Source organism: Pelobates fuscus, chromosome 2, assembly GCF_036172605.1.
Source record: "Pelobates fuscus isolate aPelFus1 chromosome 2, aPelFus1.pri, whole genome shotgun sequence".
Taxonomy (NCBI): Eukaryota; Metazoa; Chordata; class Amphibia; order Anura; family Pelobatidae; genus Pelobates; species Pelobates fuscus.
The window spans coordinates 283,833,931-283,853,324 of record NC_086318.1 but is presented as its reverse complement, the minus strand read 5'-3'; the positions used below and the strand labels follow the sequence as shown (position 1 = coordinate 283,853,324).

Sequence of the window (19,394 nt, the reverse complement as noted above, 5' to 3'; positions counted from 1 at the left end):
TAACTATACAGTCACCCACGCTATAATTCTCTATATACGAATTACCCGTCTATAACACACCCCAGTAACATAGTCTTTTACAAATATCGGTTTCAGTACGGTTAGCATAGGTCAAAGCACAAGTTAAGGTCACAATACAATTATTAGTGGTTATGGTGTTAAACATGCAATGGACGACAATGATTAGTACTTATATACAGTGTCAGTAAATATACAGGGTTATGGTACCGTGCACTATAATACAGCAACACACTATTAACACTCTCGCTAGACGGCTGAGCTCGCGCTATCTAACAAGATATACACTTTACTAAACAATCTTTATCACATTTACAATTCCCAACTAAACTATTGGCCAGTACCTTGAATGGACTACCTAAAAACAATCTACATACGTTTTGGTTAGCCACACTGCCCAATCACCACATATATAGCGAGCTAGAGGACCGAATTTACACAGACGCCTCTTAGTCGCACTATCAAAAGTCTAGTGGGTTCCAAATTTACACGCCTTCCCACTTAGCCCAGATAGGATGAGAACTAGCGAACCGAATTTACACAGACGCCGCTTAGTCTCCCGGTCCCTCCGACCTAGCGAACAAAATATACACCCTAGAACGCTAGTCTAGACAAGACACCGGTGTCCGGCTAGGGCTATTTACACCAGAGCCCCGCCTGACTAACAAAATCAAACGGTCTGACTAAAGAGCGTTCGATCGAGCGGTGCGCCTTCGCTCCTTCCCTCCGACAGAGGGGGCAGATACACAGATTCAAACCCCTTTGGGCCTACCGCACAATCGGTATACCCCTAGTGGGTCCTGCCGTCTAAAACAGCAGTTGTCTTACCTCCTCGTTCCTGAACCTGAGTTCACACTCATCGACGGGGACACCCCAGCACTTCTCACGTAGAGGCCGATGATCTCCTGGACAACAGACCAGTGGCGCCGAGACGAAGGGAGGTCCACGCAGAAGTTCAGGGGTGCAGCCGTAGAGAACGTGGGCAAAGATAGACCGTCTCACGCCTCTGCCTCTCAGCTACCGTTGAACGATGAGCTTCCCGGCCAATGCACCAAATGATACCGGAGAAACTGATGGAAGCGAAGCACAGAGAGATGGACACAGGTTTCTTCAGGAAGGAAGAGATTCTTTATTGGATCACCGATCGGGACTCAGAGGGACTAGCGTCACCAAAATACAGCAAGTTCTGAGCCCCGGACAATAGTGCAGGCTCCTTATATAGGCACATAACTCCTCCCATATTAAGCTCCACCCGCACATTCTCTTAACCAATCAATACAAATAAGAATTAACTTCCTGTTTGACCGCATGGCTTGTCCAGCACAATGGAGGAGGGGGAATACTACATCCTGTATTCTTGCACATGCTCCGTACACTACTGATCGTATCTTGCCTCGTGCAACCAACTGATCGATACGTCAGCATATGCACGTACACATGCCACGTGGTAATCTCGGCCTACTAAATTTATTTTTACCGAGATTCCACCACAAATATAAACCCACTACTGACTCACAGAGCTTGCTCACTGGAGTTTGCTTTAAAGTAGGCTATTTCAAGTAGTCTCTTTTAAGTAGGCGTTGAAATCAAGAGGGCAAATATTGTTTTTGCCCACTTGTGTTTTTGTAACTGGGGATGAGTGCTAGCAAGATTACAAGTTTTACTCAGTGTACATCCTGCTGCATGTATGCATGCCTGGATAAATCTGTCCAGGGTCCATACCTCTGTGGTGGGTGTGAGCGAGTGGCTTTTCTGGAAGCTCGGATTGGAGATCTGGAGAGGCAAATTGCAACACTGAGGGAGATTGATAATCTTGAGAGGAGTCTGCTGCTCACTGAGCAGAGTTTAGTGGGTGCAGGTAGTGGAGTGGGAGGCGATAAGACAGATGGGGAACAGGCACGTAGCTGGGTGACAGTGGGGCGAGGAAGCAGGGGGGGAGGGAAGAGGAAAGGTTTAGCTAGTCCTGATCTAGTGCAGCCTAACAGATTTGCCTGTTTGAGTGAAGATGTTGGGAGCATCAGTTCAGGAGTAGCTGTACTGCAGGAAGCTGTTCCTTCTAACAGCCGTGGGAACAACCCCTCTAGTACAGGTGGGGTTGAGAGGGTAAGGAAGTCTAGACAGGTTGTGGTGGTAGGGGACTCTATTATTAAGAGAGTAGATAGGGTAATCTGCCACTCTGATCGACTCAACCGGACAGTTTGCTGTCTCCCGCGTGCTCGCGTCCGGCATGTTGCCGACAGAGTGGAGGGATTATTGGGAGGGGCTGGGGATGATCCAGCTGTCATGGTCCATATTGGTGCCAATGACAAAGTCAGAGGAAAATGGAAGATCCTAAAGAGTGAGTTTAGGGATCTTGGAAGTAAGCTAAAGAATAGGACCTCCAACGTAATATTTTCAGAAATATTACCTGTGCCGCGCGCTACAGCAGAAAGGCAGTGGGAGATTAGAGAGGTCAATCCGTGGCTGAGTCTTGGTGCAGGAAAGAGGGTTTTGGGTTTTTAGAGCACTGGGCCGATTTTGCGCTTGGGTACAACCTGTATAGTCGTGATGGATTGCACCTAAACGGAACTCTGCTGTGCCTGGGGGATAGGATGGCTTGAAGGTTGGAGGAGATGTTAAACTAGTAGTAGGGGGGGAGGGTCAAAGCAATCTAGAAAATGGAGATAGGATAGAAATGAGATGGGCTTTAGCTCAGAACAAAGGGGGTTGAGATGGGGGCAAGGGGAAGCTCAGAACAGAGGAGGTATGTAATATTGATAATTCACATAAAGTACAAATGACTCATGGTAATATCAAATGTATGCTTACTAATGCAAGGAGCCTATATAACAAAATGGGGGAACTAGAGGCAATAGCATACACTAAACAATACGATATAATAGGCATAACAGATGAGACACATGACTGGGCAGTTAACTTAAATGGGTACACGTTATTTAAGAAGGATAGGAAAAACAAGAAGGGTGGTGGGGTATGTTTGTATGTCAACCATGAGTTAAAGTCAAATCTTAGGCATGTGGAATGTGACGAGGAAAATGTGGAAGCTTTATGGGTAGATATCTGCTTGGGGCAAACAAAGGAAAATACGTTATTGGTTGGGATATGTTATAAACCACCAAATGTAAATATTAATGAGGAAGAACTGCTGTTAGAGCAAATTGGTAAAGCTGCAAATCGGGGTAACACGTTGATTATTGGAGATTTTAATTACCCGGACATAAATTGGGATAGAGGGGCTAGTACTTCAGCAAAGGGAATACAGTTTTTGAATGTGTTAAATGACACCTTTATGTCACAACTGGTACAAGCACCAGCTAGAAAGGATGCTTGTCTGGATCTCGTTATAACAAACAATGTTAATCTTTTAACCAACATTCAAGTAGTGGAGCATTTGGGAAATAGTGATCACAATATGGTCACTTTTCAAATAAACTCAAAAAAGCAAAAGCACGCGGGGTATATTAAAACGTGTAATTTTAAAAAAGCCAATTTTAATAAGATTAGGGCAGCTCTACAACATATTGACTGGCATAAACTCCTTAGTGATAAAAACACTGAGGATGAATGGAAACTATTCAAACAAATATTAGAAAGGTACATTTCACAGTATGTACCATTGGGTAATACATATAAAAGAAACAAATTAAAACCAATGTGGCTTAGTAGAGACGTAAAACAAGAGATTCAAAATAAGAAAAGGGCTTTTAAAGCATTTAAATCGGACAAATCAGAGGCATCCTATATAAGATATAAGGAAGCCAATAATACTTGGAAAAAGGCAATTAAAGTGGCTAAACTAGAAAATGAGAAATTGATAGCCAAAGAATGCAAAACCAACCCCAAAAATGTTTTCAAGTACATTAATTCTAAAAAAAACAAAAAATGAAAGTGTAGGTACACTGAAAACAGAGATGGGTCTGTTAGTCAGTGAAGACCAGGAAAAGGAAGACATTTTAAATAACTTTTTTTCTTCAGTATTTATAAATGAGGATCCTATGGCAAGAGATATGCAAATGATTGTTGCAACAAACTTGCAGATAACTTGTGATTGGATAACTCGAGACAAGGTGCTACAGCTATTAAAGAAAATTAATGTAAATAAAGCTCCGGGGCCTGACGGTATCCACCCACGAGTACTTAAGGAGCTAAGTGGGGAAATAAGTGAACCTCTGTATTTCATTTTTCAAGATTCTTTTGTTTCAGGTATTGTACCGGAGGATTGGAGGAAGGCAGATGTTGTTCCTATATTTAAAAAGGGTTCAAAATCCTTGCCTGGAAATTATAGACCTGTGAGCTTAACTTCTGTGACTGGGAAATTATTTAAACGGCTATTAAGGGATAATATTCAGGAATTCATTGGGAAGAACTGTGTTATTAGCAATAATCAGCATGGTTTTATGAAACATAGGTCATGTCAAACTAACCTAATTGCATTCTACGAAGAAGTAAGTAGAAATATAGATCAGGGTGTTGCAGTGGATATGATCTACTTGGATTTTGCCAAGGCATTTGATACGGTTCCTCACAATAGGTTAGTCTTCAAACTAAAAGAAATTGGTCTAGATGAATATTCTTGTTCTTGGGTAGAACATTGGCTTAAGGATAGGGTACAACGAGTTGCCATAAATGGTAAATTTTCAAGCTGGACAAAAGTGGTAAGTGGTGTCCCTCAGGGTTCTGTTTTGGCACCGCTTCTATTTAACATATTTATAAATGATCTTGAAATGGGCATTGAAAGCCATGTATCAATGTTTGCAGATGACACAAAACTTTGTAAAGTAATAAAATGTGAGCAGGATATTGCCTTGCTGCAGAGGGATTTGGATAGATTGGGGGACTGGGCACTAAAATGGCAGATGAAATTTAACGTAGAAAAATGCAAAGTTATGCACTTCGGGGTTAAGAATGCACAAGCAATTTACACCCTAAATGGTAGTGAACTAGGGATAACCACACACGAGAATGATTTGGCAATTGTTATAGACAATAAATTAGGTAGCAATATGCAATGTCAAGCTGCCGTTGCTAAGGCCAGTAAGGTTTTGTCATGTATAAATAGGGGCATAAATTCTCGAGATGAAAATATAATTTTGCCTCTTTATAAATCGCTGGTAAGACCACACCTTGAATATGCTGTGCAATTTTGAGCACCTGTTCTAAAGAAAGATATCATGGCACTAGAAAAAGTGCAGAGACGAGCTACAAAATTGATAAAAGGAATGGAGCATTTTAGTTATGAAGAAAGGTTAAAAAATGTAAATCTCTTTAGTTTGGAAAAACGGCGCCTGAAAAGGGATATGATAACATTATACAAATATATTCGGGGCCAGTACAAACCATTATCTGGAAATCTATTCACAAACAGGGCTATACATGACACGAGGTCACACATTTAGGCTTGAAGAAAGGAGATTTCATCTAAGGCAAAGACAAGGTTTTTTTTACAGTAAGAGCAATAAGGATATGGATTTCTTTGCCTGAAGAGGTGGTTTTGTCAGAGTCTATACAGATGTTTAAACTGCAATTGGATAAATACTTGCAAAAACATAACATACAGGGATATAATTTCTAATTAGTGGGGTAATAGCTGCTCGATCCAAGGAGACATCTGACTGCTATTTTGGGGTCAAGAAGGAATTGTTTCCTAGTTTGTTGCAAAATTGGAAGCGCTTCAGACTGGGTTTTTTGCCTTCTTTTGGATCAACAGCAAAAGCATATGTGAGGAAGGCTGAACTTGATGGACACAAGTCTCTTTTCAGCTATGTAACTATGTAACTATTTGCTGCCTGGCATATAGCCAAGAGAGGGAAATACAAGGAACCTAGGGAATCTAGGGAAATACAAGGAACGTGTTTTGGATGTCCTCACTGGCACACACAGCATAGAAAAGCACAGTGAGCATATGGTGTGCACCTCTGGCTGGTACAGACCAAATGCTTTGCTCCTGCGAGAACATTTTAACATAACGGTGCACTGCACGGCTATTGATGGCATAGACCATCATCCATTGAAAGTACCACCAGGGTTAAATCCTTTCTGGTACCAAGGAGCCCCATGTATCATTGAATACCTCCTACCTGAAAGTGTCATTGTCATCTAGATCCACAGTTAGTGGCCCCAGACTGACAGATGAGCTATGCGCACTTAACTCTTTGATCCATAGCATTTGATTCTTATCTGTTAAGGCAGAGATCTCTACCTTTTGTGATATGGAAAACAAGAGGACATAACCTTTACACTAAAGTGCTTTAGGGGTCCAGAGATACATCTTTAAGCTAATTCCAGGTACCCAAATTGGGTTACTGTCCCAAAAGATTCACTGATCTAGGGTGACCAGATATACTCTGTAAAAGGATGTGTACTGAACAATTGCAAATAAAAGTGTTACCTTGCATGTATACAATCATCTTAAAAGGAAATCTGCATATTCTTATTAATACGGTAGTATGTCTGTGTCTGAAAATTATTTTTTACAATACAAGTGTTAAGACGCTATATTAGTCCCATGTAGTGAAAATAATTGTTTAATTAAAATGCATGCTTAGCTTCTAGCTAATTTCATTTTAGGCCATATACATGTAAAACTATTATAAAAGGAAGTAAAATTACCTGTTATTCATTTTAAGCAGTAGGTAGTAAAAGATAAATTAACATAATAAATATCCACATCCCTCCCCAAGTGATGCAATAATGTTTTCATTTGAATATCTGTATGTTTTTTTCTTTAACTTTGGCTTTGCCATTAAATTATTGTGTGTAATCTCAATAAGGAAGCATACAATAGATCAGGTGTAACCAACCTTCGGCACTCCAGATGTTGTGGACTACATGTCCCCAACTTTTGATGCTTTTCTAGCATTATGGATGTTAGAGCATTATAGGACAGGTAGTCCATAATATTTGGTGTGCCGAAGGTTGCCTACCCCTGCGATTAGATTACTTGAAAGCTGCAATATAATTTAAAGGGAATATTTTGGATTCTGCAATAATTGAACTTAGAACAGATGCCATATCAGTTTTGCATTCTGGACTGGTGTTATTCATCCTTTAAATTGAGTCATTATGTCAAAGCTACAGCCAACATAGGAATTAAATAGACCCAGACTAAATTGGTGAAGCAAGTTCTTTTTTGTGTAGAAGCCAGTTTTTCAGCAACATTCTTTCATTAGACCGGATTACATGCTTTTAAGGAAGACTACATACACCCAGGGCTGGCCTTAGGCCTTTTGTTTGGTTTGGTCCTTAAGGGGTTAAAGTAGTCCCTTATTGCTGTGAGGGTGTTTTAAGAATACCCTTTAAAAGCAGTCATAAGTATTCTCATTTTATACCAATTCTAAGCTATGCAGCAGATCTGTTGGCAAAATATTATGCTGTAAAAATATTGAAAATGCAGCAGCCAGTGCTTATATTATTAAATATTCACAAGAAGCGTGCTTATGCTGGATGATGACACATATCAAAAATAGCAATGTGGGATTCCTCAAGCACAAATCGTATTCACCAACCCATTTGCTATATAACCAAAAGCTTTGTAGTCTCTGGCAAAATATTTAATGGATAACATTCCAGTATTCCAATAATGTTTATTTTTTACGTTTGCTGGTCTTTCATTCACACATTTTCTAAACTATTTAAGCAGTATACAATGCAAAAAAAAGAGAATTGATAAAAAAAGATATAAAGAATTGAATCACTGGCAATGATGTGCTACCTGGGGACTGTTCACTGGGGTCCCCGGATGCAGGCACCTGGGAACTTAATGGCAATGCTGGGACAGACACCAAAGTAGGGACTGTCCCACCAAAAATTAGGTCCGTTTTGAGGCCAGATGTATTTAATCAATCTGTTGTTATGGTGGTGCTCTAATCACCTCAATCACTACACCTCATTTGAGTTTTTCCTTGGTTAACCACCAGCTTTCAAACTGTTTGACAAAAAAAAGAGTTCTCCTGGTACCAAAAACACACCTTCCTACTGTACTTCAGTTAATGCAGAAGTGATAGCCTGGCACTAGTAAATTGGACCAGTAAGTCTGAAGACAATTAGTGGTTATGTGCTTAGGGTGCCCCTCTTAGCTGTATTACTTTGATGTAAACATTATTTAGTCAGCAGTATCTATTTGACACTATATAGAGCATTCTAACCTTCTTCCCAATCGAAGGTATAAACTTAAAGGGATACTCCAGGCACCCAGACCACTTCTGCCCATTGGAGTGGTCTGGGTGCCAACTCCCACTACCCTTAACCCTGCAAGTGTAATTATTGCAGTTTTCATAAACTGCAATAGTTACCTTTCAGGGTTAAAGGACCACTATAGTGCCAGAAAAACATACTCGTTTTCCTGGCACTATAGGGTCTCTGGGTCCCCCTCCCGCCGGGCTCTAGGGGTGGAAGGGGTTAATCCCTTACCTTTTTCCCCCGCCAGGCTCCCTCGGCGCAGGGAACTCTCCTCCTCCTTTTCGCCTTCATCGGCTGAATGCTTTCCTGTGGACACTGGCGTCTTCTCACTGTGAAAATCACAGTGAGAAGAGCGGGAGCGGAAGCGGAAGCGTCAATTAGACAGCCACTAGAGGCTGGATTAACCCATAGGTAAACATAGCAGTTTCTCTGAAACTGCTATGTTTACAGCAAAAAGGGTTAAACCTAGATGGACCTGGCACCCAGACCACTTCATTAAGCTGAAGTGGTCTGGGTGCCTATAGTGGTCCTTTAAGTCCTCCTCTAGTGGCTGTCTTTCAGACAGCCACTAGAGGGACTTCCGTGTTCTTAGAACACGAAAAGTGTTTTAAACTACGTGGGACGTCCTCACGCTATGTGAGGACCTCCAGCGTCGCCTAAATCCCCATAGGAAAGCATTGAATAATGCTTTCCTATGGGGAGGTCTAATGCGCGTGCACGGCCATTGCTGGCTGACGTCGGCAGGGGAGAGAGTAGACGGAGCCTGACCAGCGCTGGACTCCAGTAAGTCACTGAAGGAGTTTTAACCCCTCCAGCAACTTAGGATGGGGGGTGAGAGGGAGAGGGGCACTAGAGGGTCCTGCAGTGCCAAGAAAACCAATATGTTTTCCTGGCACTGGAGAATCCCTTTAATGCTGAGTAGTGGCGTGTCAGTCCAGCAGCACCAAAACTACCAGTGTTTAAATTCATTAGTAATCTCTTATAATGATTATGAAAAATATACGAAATGCTATAGAATTAATTTAAGAGAGTATGTAAAGCACAAGAAAATGCTTTTAATTTAAAGGAAAACTCCAGTGCCAGGAAAACAATTTGTTTTCCTGGCACTGGAGGTTCCCTCTCCCTCCCACCCTCCAATCCCCAGTTGCTGAAGGGGTGAAAACCCCTTCAGTCACTTACCTGAGGCAGCGACAATGTCCCTCATCGATGCCTCCTCCTCCGCGCTGCTCCTCCTACTGTCTCCGTCGGCCGGTGGGCGAGACTGATCCCGCCCACCGGCCGAGGAGACCTAATGCGCATTAGCGCTTCCCATAGGAAAGCATTAAAAAAGATTTTCAATGCTTTCCTATGAGGAAATGAGCGACGCTGGAGGTCCTCACACAGTGTGAGGACGTCCAGCGACGCTCTAGCACAGATAATCTGTGCTATGAGTCAGGAAGTGACCTCTAGTGTCTGTCTAGTAGACAGCCACTAGAGGTGGAGTAAACCCTGCAAGGTTATTATTGCAGTTTATAAAAAACTGCAATAATTACACTTGCAGGGTTAAGAGTAGTGGGAGTTGGCACCCAGACCACTCCAATGGGCAGAAGTGGTCTGGGTGCCTGGAGTGTCCCTTTAATGTCTTTGAGATTCTTTTATCATTCAAGTTTTACAAAACACCACCTTTAAAAAAGGTCATAGTTAAAAACATTTTTTAAAGGTATTTCAGACACATTGAGGCAATTCTATATCCAGAATTGACTAACGTCATCACTAAAAGTATCTGAAACCTTCTGTGATTGATGAATAGATAAAAGCAAAAACAGTATAAAAACAAGTGGTAGGCAGCTGTTTATTTTCCTGGCCAGCGATTGAATACTTTATTCTATTTCAGGAGGCTTTTCCCTTTTTTCCCTGCAATTGGTGCACCTAGGGTTTGATAGGTGTTCTTTGATTTTCAATGTCATTCACTCTCCTACCACATTTGCACCTTTGATTTCTTTGCCCCATCCTCTTGATGTGATTTGTCGTTGACTAATGAAGAACAGAATTGGTTTCGGCGTGAGACAAACAGAATGCCGACATCAATCCCAAAATGCATTAATCTTTAATAATCCACATCTGCATGTTTTATAAATGGTGTAACAAGAGATTGTTAATGTTGATATCCTCCTTGCCAAAAAGAAAGTGACAAGGAGCTTGTGCTTCGAAACTTCATTAACGGCCTTCAAATAAGTGTTCGGAGGGACCTTGCTAAGAATGCTAAACTAATGAAATTTTTTACTTGATTATGCGGGTAAAAAGACGGGCAATGAAGAGTACTGTAGATACTCTCTAGAATTTGACAAGGTTATAAAGATACAAAGAGACTCCGATTATATCAAAATGGCTAATTGATTAACCCCTTCAGGACGGAGTCAATAGTACAAGTTCTCATCAAAACAAAACGTAAACAAAAACTGGAATTTGCGCTATATGTCTGTTCAACCGTAATTCACCTCTTTCATATTAAATGCACTTACACTTATTATATATCATTTTGTTCAGGAGAAACAGGGCTTTCATTTTATATCAAATATTTATATATGAAACATAATTTATTATGAATAAAATTTTAAAAAACGGTGAGAAATTTAATTTTTTTTTTTAATTTGTAATTCCGCCTCACATTTTAGCTGTAAATGTCATAATACTGTTTTACTGCAACAAAATGCACATATTTGTAATTAGCGATGTCTCATGAGTACAACAGTACCTCCCATTAACAGGTTTTATGGTGTTTTGGAAAGTTACAGGGTCAAATATAGAATGTTCCATTTTCAAATTGAAATTTGCCAGATTAGTAATGTTACCTTTGAGACAGTGTGGTAGCCCAGGAATGGGAATTACCCCCATAATGGCATACCATTTGAAAAAGTAGACAACCCAAGGTATTGAACGTGGGGTATGTTTAGTCTTTTTTAGTAGCCACTTAGTCACAAACACTGGCCAGAGTTAGCGTTCATATTTGTTTTTGTGTGAAAAAAGCAAAAAACTAATATTTGGCCAGTGTTTGTGACTAAGTGGCTACTAAAAATGACTGGGCATACCCCATTTGCAATACCTTGGATTGTCTACTTTTGCAAATGGTATGCCATCATGGGGGTAATTCTTATTCCTGGGCTACCATACGATCTCAAAGGCAACATAACTAATCTGGCAAATTTCAATGTCAAAAAAATGAAATGCAAGGCTTATATGTGACTCTCTAACTTTCCAAAACACCATAAAACCTGTACATGGGGGGTACTGTTATTCTCGGGAGACTTCACTAAACACAAATATTAGTGTTTTAAAACAGTTAAACATATTACAACAATAATATAGTCCATAAAAGTGCCGTTTGTATGTAAAAAAAATGCAAAAAACTTCACTTTTACTTAAAATATCATCGTTTTAATACAATTTACCAGTTTTAAACACTAATATTTGAGTTCAGCGAAGTCTCCCGAGTAAAACAGTACCCCCTATGTACAGGTTTTATGGTGTCTTGGAGAGTTACAGGGTCAAATATAGTGCTTGCGAATTAAATTCTCTGCACTTTCTCCCTGTGTTGTCAGGCATGTCAATCAAATTTTAATTAATCAAATTACATAATTATGTTAAAAAATTACTTAAATATATACGTAGAATTTTAATATATATGCATTTATAGGTATTTAAATTCTACGTGTATACTAATGTAATCTTTTATGTAATTATATGTATTTATCTCTATATATATATTTGCGGTTATTTGTATTTTATATATAGATAGATATATATAGAATGTCATTCTAAGTGTATTATGTTACCAATATATATATATATATTAATAGCAAAATACAGTTAGAATGAAATTACATATGCATATATAATTTATTTTAAATTTTGTTTCAATATTTTATTTATTTATTTTATTTTATTTATTTATTATTGTAATTAGACGTATTTATATATAATATATGTGTATATATCTATTATATATATAATATATATACATATATATATGTAACGTCATTCTAAGTGTATTTTAATATTAATATATATATACTAATATTAAAATACACTTTGTATAACGTTACATATATATAATATGTATATATATATTATATATATATACATATTATATATATATATATATACATACTTTTAATTTAATTTTACACATGTTTAATACTTTTTATTTATTCTTCCTACCAGCAGGGGGACTGTCTGATATTTCAAACAGTCCCCCTGCTGGCAGATCCATAGCCAGCTATAGGGGGCCATGTGATCGCTCTTTGAGAGCGATCACATGGCCCCCGGGGGCCTCATTTGCCATGGGGGGGGGGGCTGCCTGGGCTGTCAGGCAGCCCCCCAGAAGAGGATCGCGGCGGAGGGGAGTAGTTGCGATCTTCTGGGGCCGCAACGGCTTTAAAGCCCTTTAAAGCCGCGACGGCATAGAACGCCGTAACGGCGTTTAGGGGTTAAGAACCTTCTCCACTATCATTTTCTTCAGTTTGTGTGACATGGAGGTGCTAATTGTATTTTCACTTGGAGAATCAATGCCATTTACACCTTTGGCAAAGCAGTGTTATGTGTATGTGTATTAGTATATATATATATATATATATATAGACATTAAAGCGATACTGTCATAGCCGAATCCCCCTTTTTTTTTTTAACCCCCCTCTCGACTCCACTACATCTAATTGACCACCTAGTCTCGACTCCACTACATCTAATTGACCACCTAGTCAACCCTAAATGCCCCTATGCCCCCCATATTACCTATTTTTTTTATCTTTATTTCTGCCTGGACCTAGATTCTGGGTGCTGCCATCTTTGTGTGGGTAGAGGAAGTCCATGTGGGACACGTCATCTGCCCACACTAGATAGCACTGTGAAATTCCCGCACATGCCCAGTTAAATACTTGGGCATGCGAATGGGAATTTCATCCATTCATTCGTCAGAAAGACGAATCAATTAATAGAAATGTCAGACGAACAAACAAACACTGAATATCAGTATATCAGTGTTAGTTTGTTCGTTCAGTTTATTACAAAGAGGGAGCTACCGGCTCGCAGCTCCCTCCTTGTAAAATGTCAAAATAGATGCGGCAGGGAGCAGAGCTCCCTGACATTTCGTAAGCCCCCCATGTCCTCCCTAACGCTCAATATGACCCTCATAATAGCATAAGGGAGATTGAAATATCCCGAATTCCACTACTCGCTATGCCGCGAGTAGGGGCATGTCTGCTCAACAGACGGTGGCTGCTCACTGTTAAAAAAACAAACAAACAAAAAACCTAGTACCTCCCTGGCCGCCACCCCTGATCAGCGGGTGGGGGCCCTAAATAACAAAAAGGGGGGAGAACCTATTGTCCTCCCTGCCCCAACCCCTGAGCGGTGGGTGGGGGCCATAAATAACAATAAGGGGGGGAACTATTGTCCTGCCCCCACCCCTGAGCAGTGGGTGTGGGCCCTAAAGGATAATGAAAGATGGGGTCCTATTGTCCCTCCCCCCCAAAGACCCTAGACACCCCCCACCCAAATACAAAATGAATCCCCTACCTACCCCCTCACCCTAAAAATAGTAAGGGGGGAATAAAAGAACTAAGTACCTGTTAAAATAAAAAGTTGTTCCCCCCCCTTCCTCATTATCCTTTAGTGCCCCCACCCACCAATCAGGGGGGGACAACAGGTCTCCCCCCCCTTATTGTTATTTATGGCCCCCACCCACCGCTCGGTGGGGGGGGAAGGACAATAGGTCCCCCCCTCATTATCTTTAGGGCCCACACCCGCCGCTCAGGGGTGGGGGCCGGGTGGTGGACAATAGGACCTCCCATATTCATATTTAGGGCCCCCACCCGCCGCTCAGGGGTGGGGGCCAGGGGGGTCTAGGTCCCCCCTTCAGTATAATAGCCCCCCCCACTCACGTGGCTCGGGAGGGGGGATACTAAGGTGTTTTTATTTTTGTTTTTGTTTTTTTAAACCGGGAGCAGCCACAGGCTGCTCACTGTTTACTAGACATGCCCCTACTCGCTATACCGCTATAGATTATTTACTAAAACTAAGTAATCTTTACTTAGTATTAGTAAATTTTGCGGAAAGACCAATTTCAGTCTTTCAGCCTTTTGGTAGGTAGCTCCCTAATACCGTGGGAATTAGGGAGTTATCTACTAAGCGGCTGCAAGCACCTGCTACAGCTGATCTGATTATCAGGTTCCAGCCCTTACAGGAGAAAATACAATTAATTGCAGCTGCCCGCGGGAAAACTTGACTTACCTTTGAATGCGCCAATCTAACACTGTTCCAGGCTTTAACACGTGACACTCTAGTCTCTCCAAAATCACGAAAACTCCTTCTGTTCACCCACCGGAGGGCTACATATAGAGCCCGGAACCCACAAGAGCTGGACTCCTTCTTGACTACACTAGACCTGAAGATGCCACAGCAGAACAAAGGGACAGGCTTGAAACACATGGATCCGTCTACAGTGGTGGAATTCGTACCCAGACCGAACCAACGCACCTTACCAGGGGGGAGCAACTACCTGAGAGCCCCGTGAGGTTGTCCTATGCTCCGCCACTGTCAACCGGGACTCTGTTGACATAACAGCACACATACGCTGAAAGTTTTAACATGCTCCTTCAAACATATATTGTTTTTTTTTTAGTTCTATATTTAGATATTTGGTTGTGTAAACGATTAGTCTTTGCTAGGTGTACAGGAATTGTCTTTAAGATATGGGTCACATTTTCTTGTAGCCTGATTTGACATTAGTCCCCTAGTACTGACAGTCCATTCCTAAGCCATCCAAGTACATACCAAAGTACAACATGTTTACCAAACTAAAGCCCACACAGGAGCACTGGCTCTCACATTCCCCTCCCCACCTGGCACTAACTGACACTCTTGATATGTGCTCTCCTGGAGTCACTAGAGGGGGTGTAACCCATAGCTCACACAGGTCTTAGCAACATGATAGTAGTGTGACTATCTCATATGTGATCTGGGGAGACTGCTATGTTGATTCTATATAGTTTAATTTAACAAAAAAAAAACGAATTCCGCATGCTTCAAGTTCGTTGTCAAAACAATGTGTATATGACCACTATTATGCATACTTTTGGCATTATCTAACTCTTTGTGATGTATAAAAATGTAATGATATAAGTAAAGAATATAAAAAAAAAAAAAAAAACCTGAAAAAGTGATTTGGGATAAATCTGTTTTAAATAGACATAAAAACAGTGAAACAAATTAGTTTTCTTGTTGATTTGCTTTGTAATTTGTAAATAAATCTATGTATGGGGTACGAAGTGGGTCTTTGCTGTCTTAAGTGTAGCGTTCATGGATTTAAAAAAAAAAAATGTTTTAGAAGTTTACTTTTGAAGTTTAGTATTAAAATAGTATTTTTTAATTGTAACAGGAAGCCAGATGCCTCCTCAACCTCCAGGCATTCAGTCTGAAGCCAGCTCCCATCCTGCCTTGAGCCAGTCACCAATGCCACAAGAGCGAAGTTTGGAACGAGGTTTGTAAGCAGCTATTACTAAAATTTAAAGTATATATATGATTATTGGTTAATCTTTCCTTTTACAATTGGTTTGTGGCTTGTAAAGAAGAATATAGCAACAGAGTATATCCTTTATGACTGTGATAACCATAAAATATTGTATGCCTATCATATCTATATATGCCAGCCGACTACAACTCTTTACTACCCAATATTGGCTTTTTGCATACATTTCATAAGGTCCAATGGCAGGTCAGATGGGGTATAATATTTTTTGCATTTTGTAGAAAGGACATGCATGCGCCCTCTGTCACTGTGAATGGCTGTAGCTGCATGGCCATAAAAGCAAAAATGTCTGCCAAGGACATGTTGAATTGTGCTAAATGGAGTTCCTTACAGGCTATTTTTTCACAGCCAAAGTATGTTCTGTTGCTCCTGCAGATCTGCCGCTGTGCTATTTTATTATGAGGTATTGACTGATTATTTGCAGTGCTTGCCATTCTGTATTAATGCTTCTGTCCACAAACAAGTCATTTTATTTCTGTCACCACGTGTTTATTCATGTGACATATTTTGGAATGCTTTAGCGATTTTGTATGTGAGTATGTCTTTGTTTCAAAGCGCCCATGAGAGCAACGAGAAACGGTGGGACCCCTGACCCACTAGGGCCATGGTGCTGTTGCACTGGTTGCACCACCTGTAGCTTGATGCCTGAAACACAGCAATGCTCTGTGATCAAAAGGGATGCTAACAAAGACAATCAAACATAAAAAAACAACAACAAAAAACAGGTTCACCCCTGCTTTGCTTGGACAGAATCATGCCCATTGTGCATGACAGTCACCATTGCAATTCATGAGTCTGTCTGCACATTTGTAATTATGCAGCATTATATAAGGCAATCTTCGCTAATATCTTGGCTTTCCTGTGAAGAGATTGCAGACTTAATGTGTAAGTGTCATTATGTCACTAGGAAAACCTTTGGTATCCCATATGTAATATGCAGTTTTATTTGTCTTGAATGATCTGATCTGTTGTGTCTACATGTCAGAAGCAGTCATGCATGCTACCCCCCCCCCCCCCCCCATCAGGTTGAAACTACAAACTGTTGATGCAAAGCTAATCAAATTTCCTAGGTATAATGGAATCAATTTCACTAAAATGTTAATCATATAGCTATTTGCTATAGTGTGTGCTTGTTTTCTTTTAAGTTTTTATTTTTAAGAAAATTTAACATTTTATCCTCTAGCATATAGGTAACAGAGCAGTCAAAACTTTGAGTGGCCTCTATAGACAGATGCCAATGTTTATAATTCGTTTTGTGACTATGTTGAGCATAAAAGGTGGAAAAAAGAAAGCCATAGACTCTTTGGAGCCAGTGTATTAGCAGTGACTGATGTCATATAATCACTAGGTACGATTGAATAGGAAATAAAAATAAATTAAAAAAAAAACACATCTGCTCTGCTTTCTGGCAAGAGTTTAATTGTCCGTTTTAAAATTGTGCTGGATGCCAAACTCCTTTGAATGGCACGTCAGCTCTCTTTCCGATTCAGTCCTCTGTGGTTAGACCATGTAGACACTTTTAGCACATAACATTTGAGTGTAACATGCCAAGATTTTTTTCCCTTCCCCAGACACAAATTATTTGTGAAAGTCAGTGTTTCTCAGTTATAAATATCTCACCAGTATAATGCTGTCCCACTTCAGACAGCAATGCATCAGCCACCTCTTCCTTAACACCAGCTTGCAGTTTCCACTGAAAGAAATGCTAAAGAAGGAATGTTGTAATCTCAGTGGAATGTGACCCAGTTTCATCGGAAGCAACAAAGACAATCAGTCTCTCGTATGCTCTGTGGTACAGTATTGTAATTGGTGTCAAGTTTGTCTGTTACAGTACAGTGTAACTTGCCATATACATACTAACATCATAGAATTCCTAGACAGCCCCCTCCCCACTCCACCGAGTGCTACATGTTCAAACATAGTACTGGCAATTTAGTACTCTGGGGTCATTGTGACCTAATAGGGTAGTGATGCACTGGGGCACACCATTCGCCATCTTTCATGCGCTTCCCGGTTTTGTGAACTACGAGTTCCGTAGAGGGTTGAATGTGTTGTCGATGACCTGAGGTGACAAATGGGGTGCGGATAGAATCGGGGTTTCCCTATGGAACCCACACCGCTATCATTGCCTGTACCTGCAATGGGTGGCAGGGTGGAAGATAAATCCAGGACGACTTCCGTGAGTGAATCATGTGCAGAGGGAGGACCCTCCACAACCGTATCTTGTTCTCCATCGTCGTCTTCAGAGGTCCTCCTGTCACTTCTCCCAAAAGAGCTAATGGGTAAGGAACGCAGTATTGGCCCGGGGCTCCGGTCTGTACTTCCAGACTTGGGGATATGAATCAACCTCGTTCCAGTAGTGCTTGCGAGAAATAGCAAATAATAGCATAGAGATTGCCTGCTCAATGCAATGTATGTTATAAAATGGCATAAATATCTTGGACTCCCCAGTTCAGAGTAAAAACCTCCAGGAGTGCACTGACACAGCGAACCAATTATAGGAGCTGTAACAGCGACAGCCAGATCAAACAGCCTGTGCTTTGCCCGATAGGGTGCCAGGGAAAGCTAGAATCTGGTGGGAGGTTCTCCCCCGAAATACCTCAGAGGTTATATCCAAGTAGCATGGGGTTGAGATATGAGAGGGGTTCACCTACTACTAGAGAGATTATTATTATTATTATTATTGCCATTTATATAGTGCCAACAGATTCCGTAGTGCTTTACAATATTATGAGATGGGGATTTAACTATAAATAGGACAGTTACAAATAAACTTACGGGAACAATAAATTGAAGAGGATGTGTAAAACACATTAGGACAGGAATTTGCAGTCAAATAAGGTGGGCTGCCCTTTAGGAGAGAGCAAGAGACAGGTATGTGAGGTAGAGGTTGCTCTGGGAGGCCATAAGCTTTCCTAAAGAGATGGGTTTTAAGGCACTTCTTAAAAGATGCAAGACTAGATTAGTATCAATATTAGCAGTGGCCGTGCTTGTGAGAGGGCCGCATCCTCTCATAATGACAATCGTCTCCGTAACAGCAGCAGGCTGAATATATGAGAGGGCCGCATCCTCTAAAAATGCCATTCGTCTCCATATCCGCAGCAGGCTGAATTTATGAGAGGGCCACACCCTCTAGCAACGGAATTGATATCTCCATAAGCGGCAGGCTGATTCGATGAGAGGGGCTCACCCTCAAACAATTTAGTCAGTATCAATATCAGCGCCGCACCCTCTAATATGTAATAAGTAGCCATAAACATAGAAGGCTGATCTTATGAGAGGGCCGCACTCTCTAATAATGTAACTAGCAACCATTTCAGCATCAGGCTGAGCTTATGAGATGGGCTCACCCTCTAATAATGTTATCAACATCAATATCACCTCTGATACAGAAATCAATAGTCTGAAACCTAATAAAAAACTCAAGATGGCCGACGGTTACCTGAGGAGGCGCTGGCGACATTCTCCGTGGTCCTCGAGAGCCCGGGATGTCGGAGGAGGCCAGAGATGAGGCCTTTCAACGTCCAGAGCAGGAAGGAAGTACCAAAGGACATAGAGCTCAATAAGCGATCGAAAAGAAAACAAAACCTAAAGGCTGTTGAATAAAGGGGGGAACATCTCTATAAGAGGGAAT

The 19,394-nt window shown here is 40.9% G+C and overlaps 1 protein-coding gene across 6 annotated transcripts in view; it reads left to right on the top strand.

The window, feature by feature from the left end:
- ARID1B (AT-rich interaction domain 1B) overlaps positions 1-19,394 on the top strand; it is a 458,656-nt gene that overhangs the window by 303,685 nt on the left and 135,577 nt on the right. For all 6 annotated transcript variants that reach the window (XM_063443418.1, XM_063443420.1, XM_063443417.1 and 3 more), the window contains one exon: positions 15,611-15,712. In XM_063443418.1, coding sequence (XP_063299488.1) covers positions 15,611-15,712 — 102 coding nt within the window. The remainder of the gene's footprint in view (positions 1-15,610; positions 15,713-19,394) is intronic.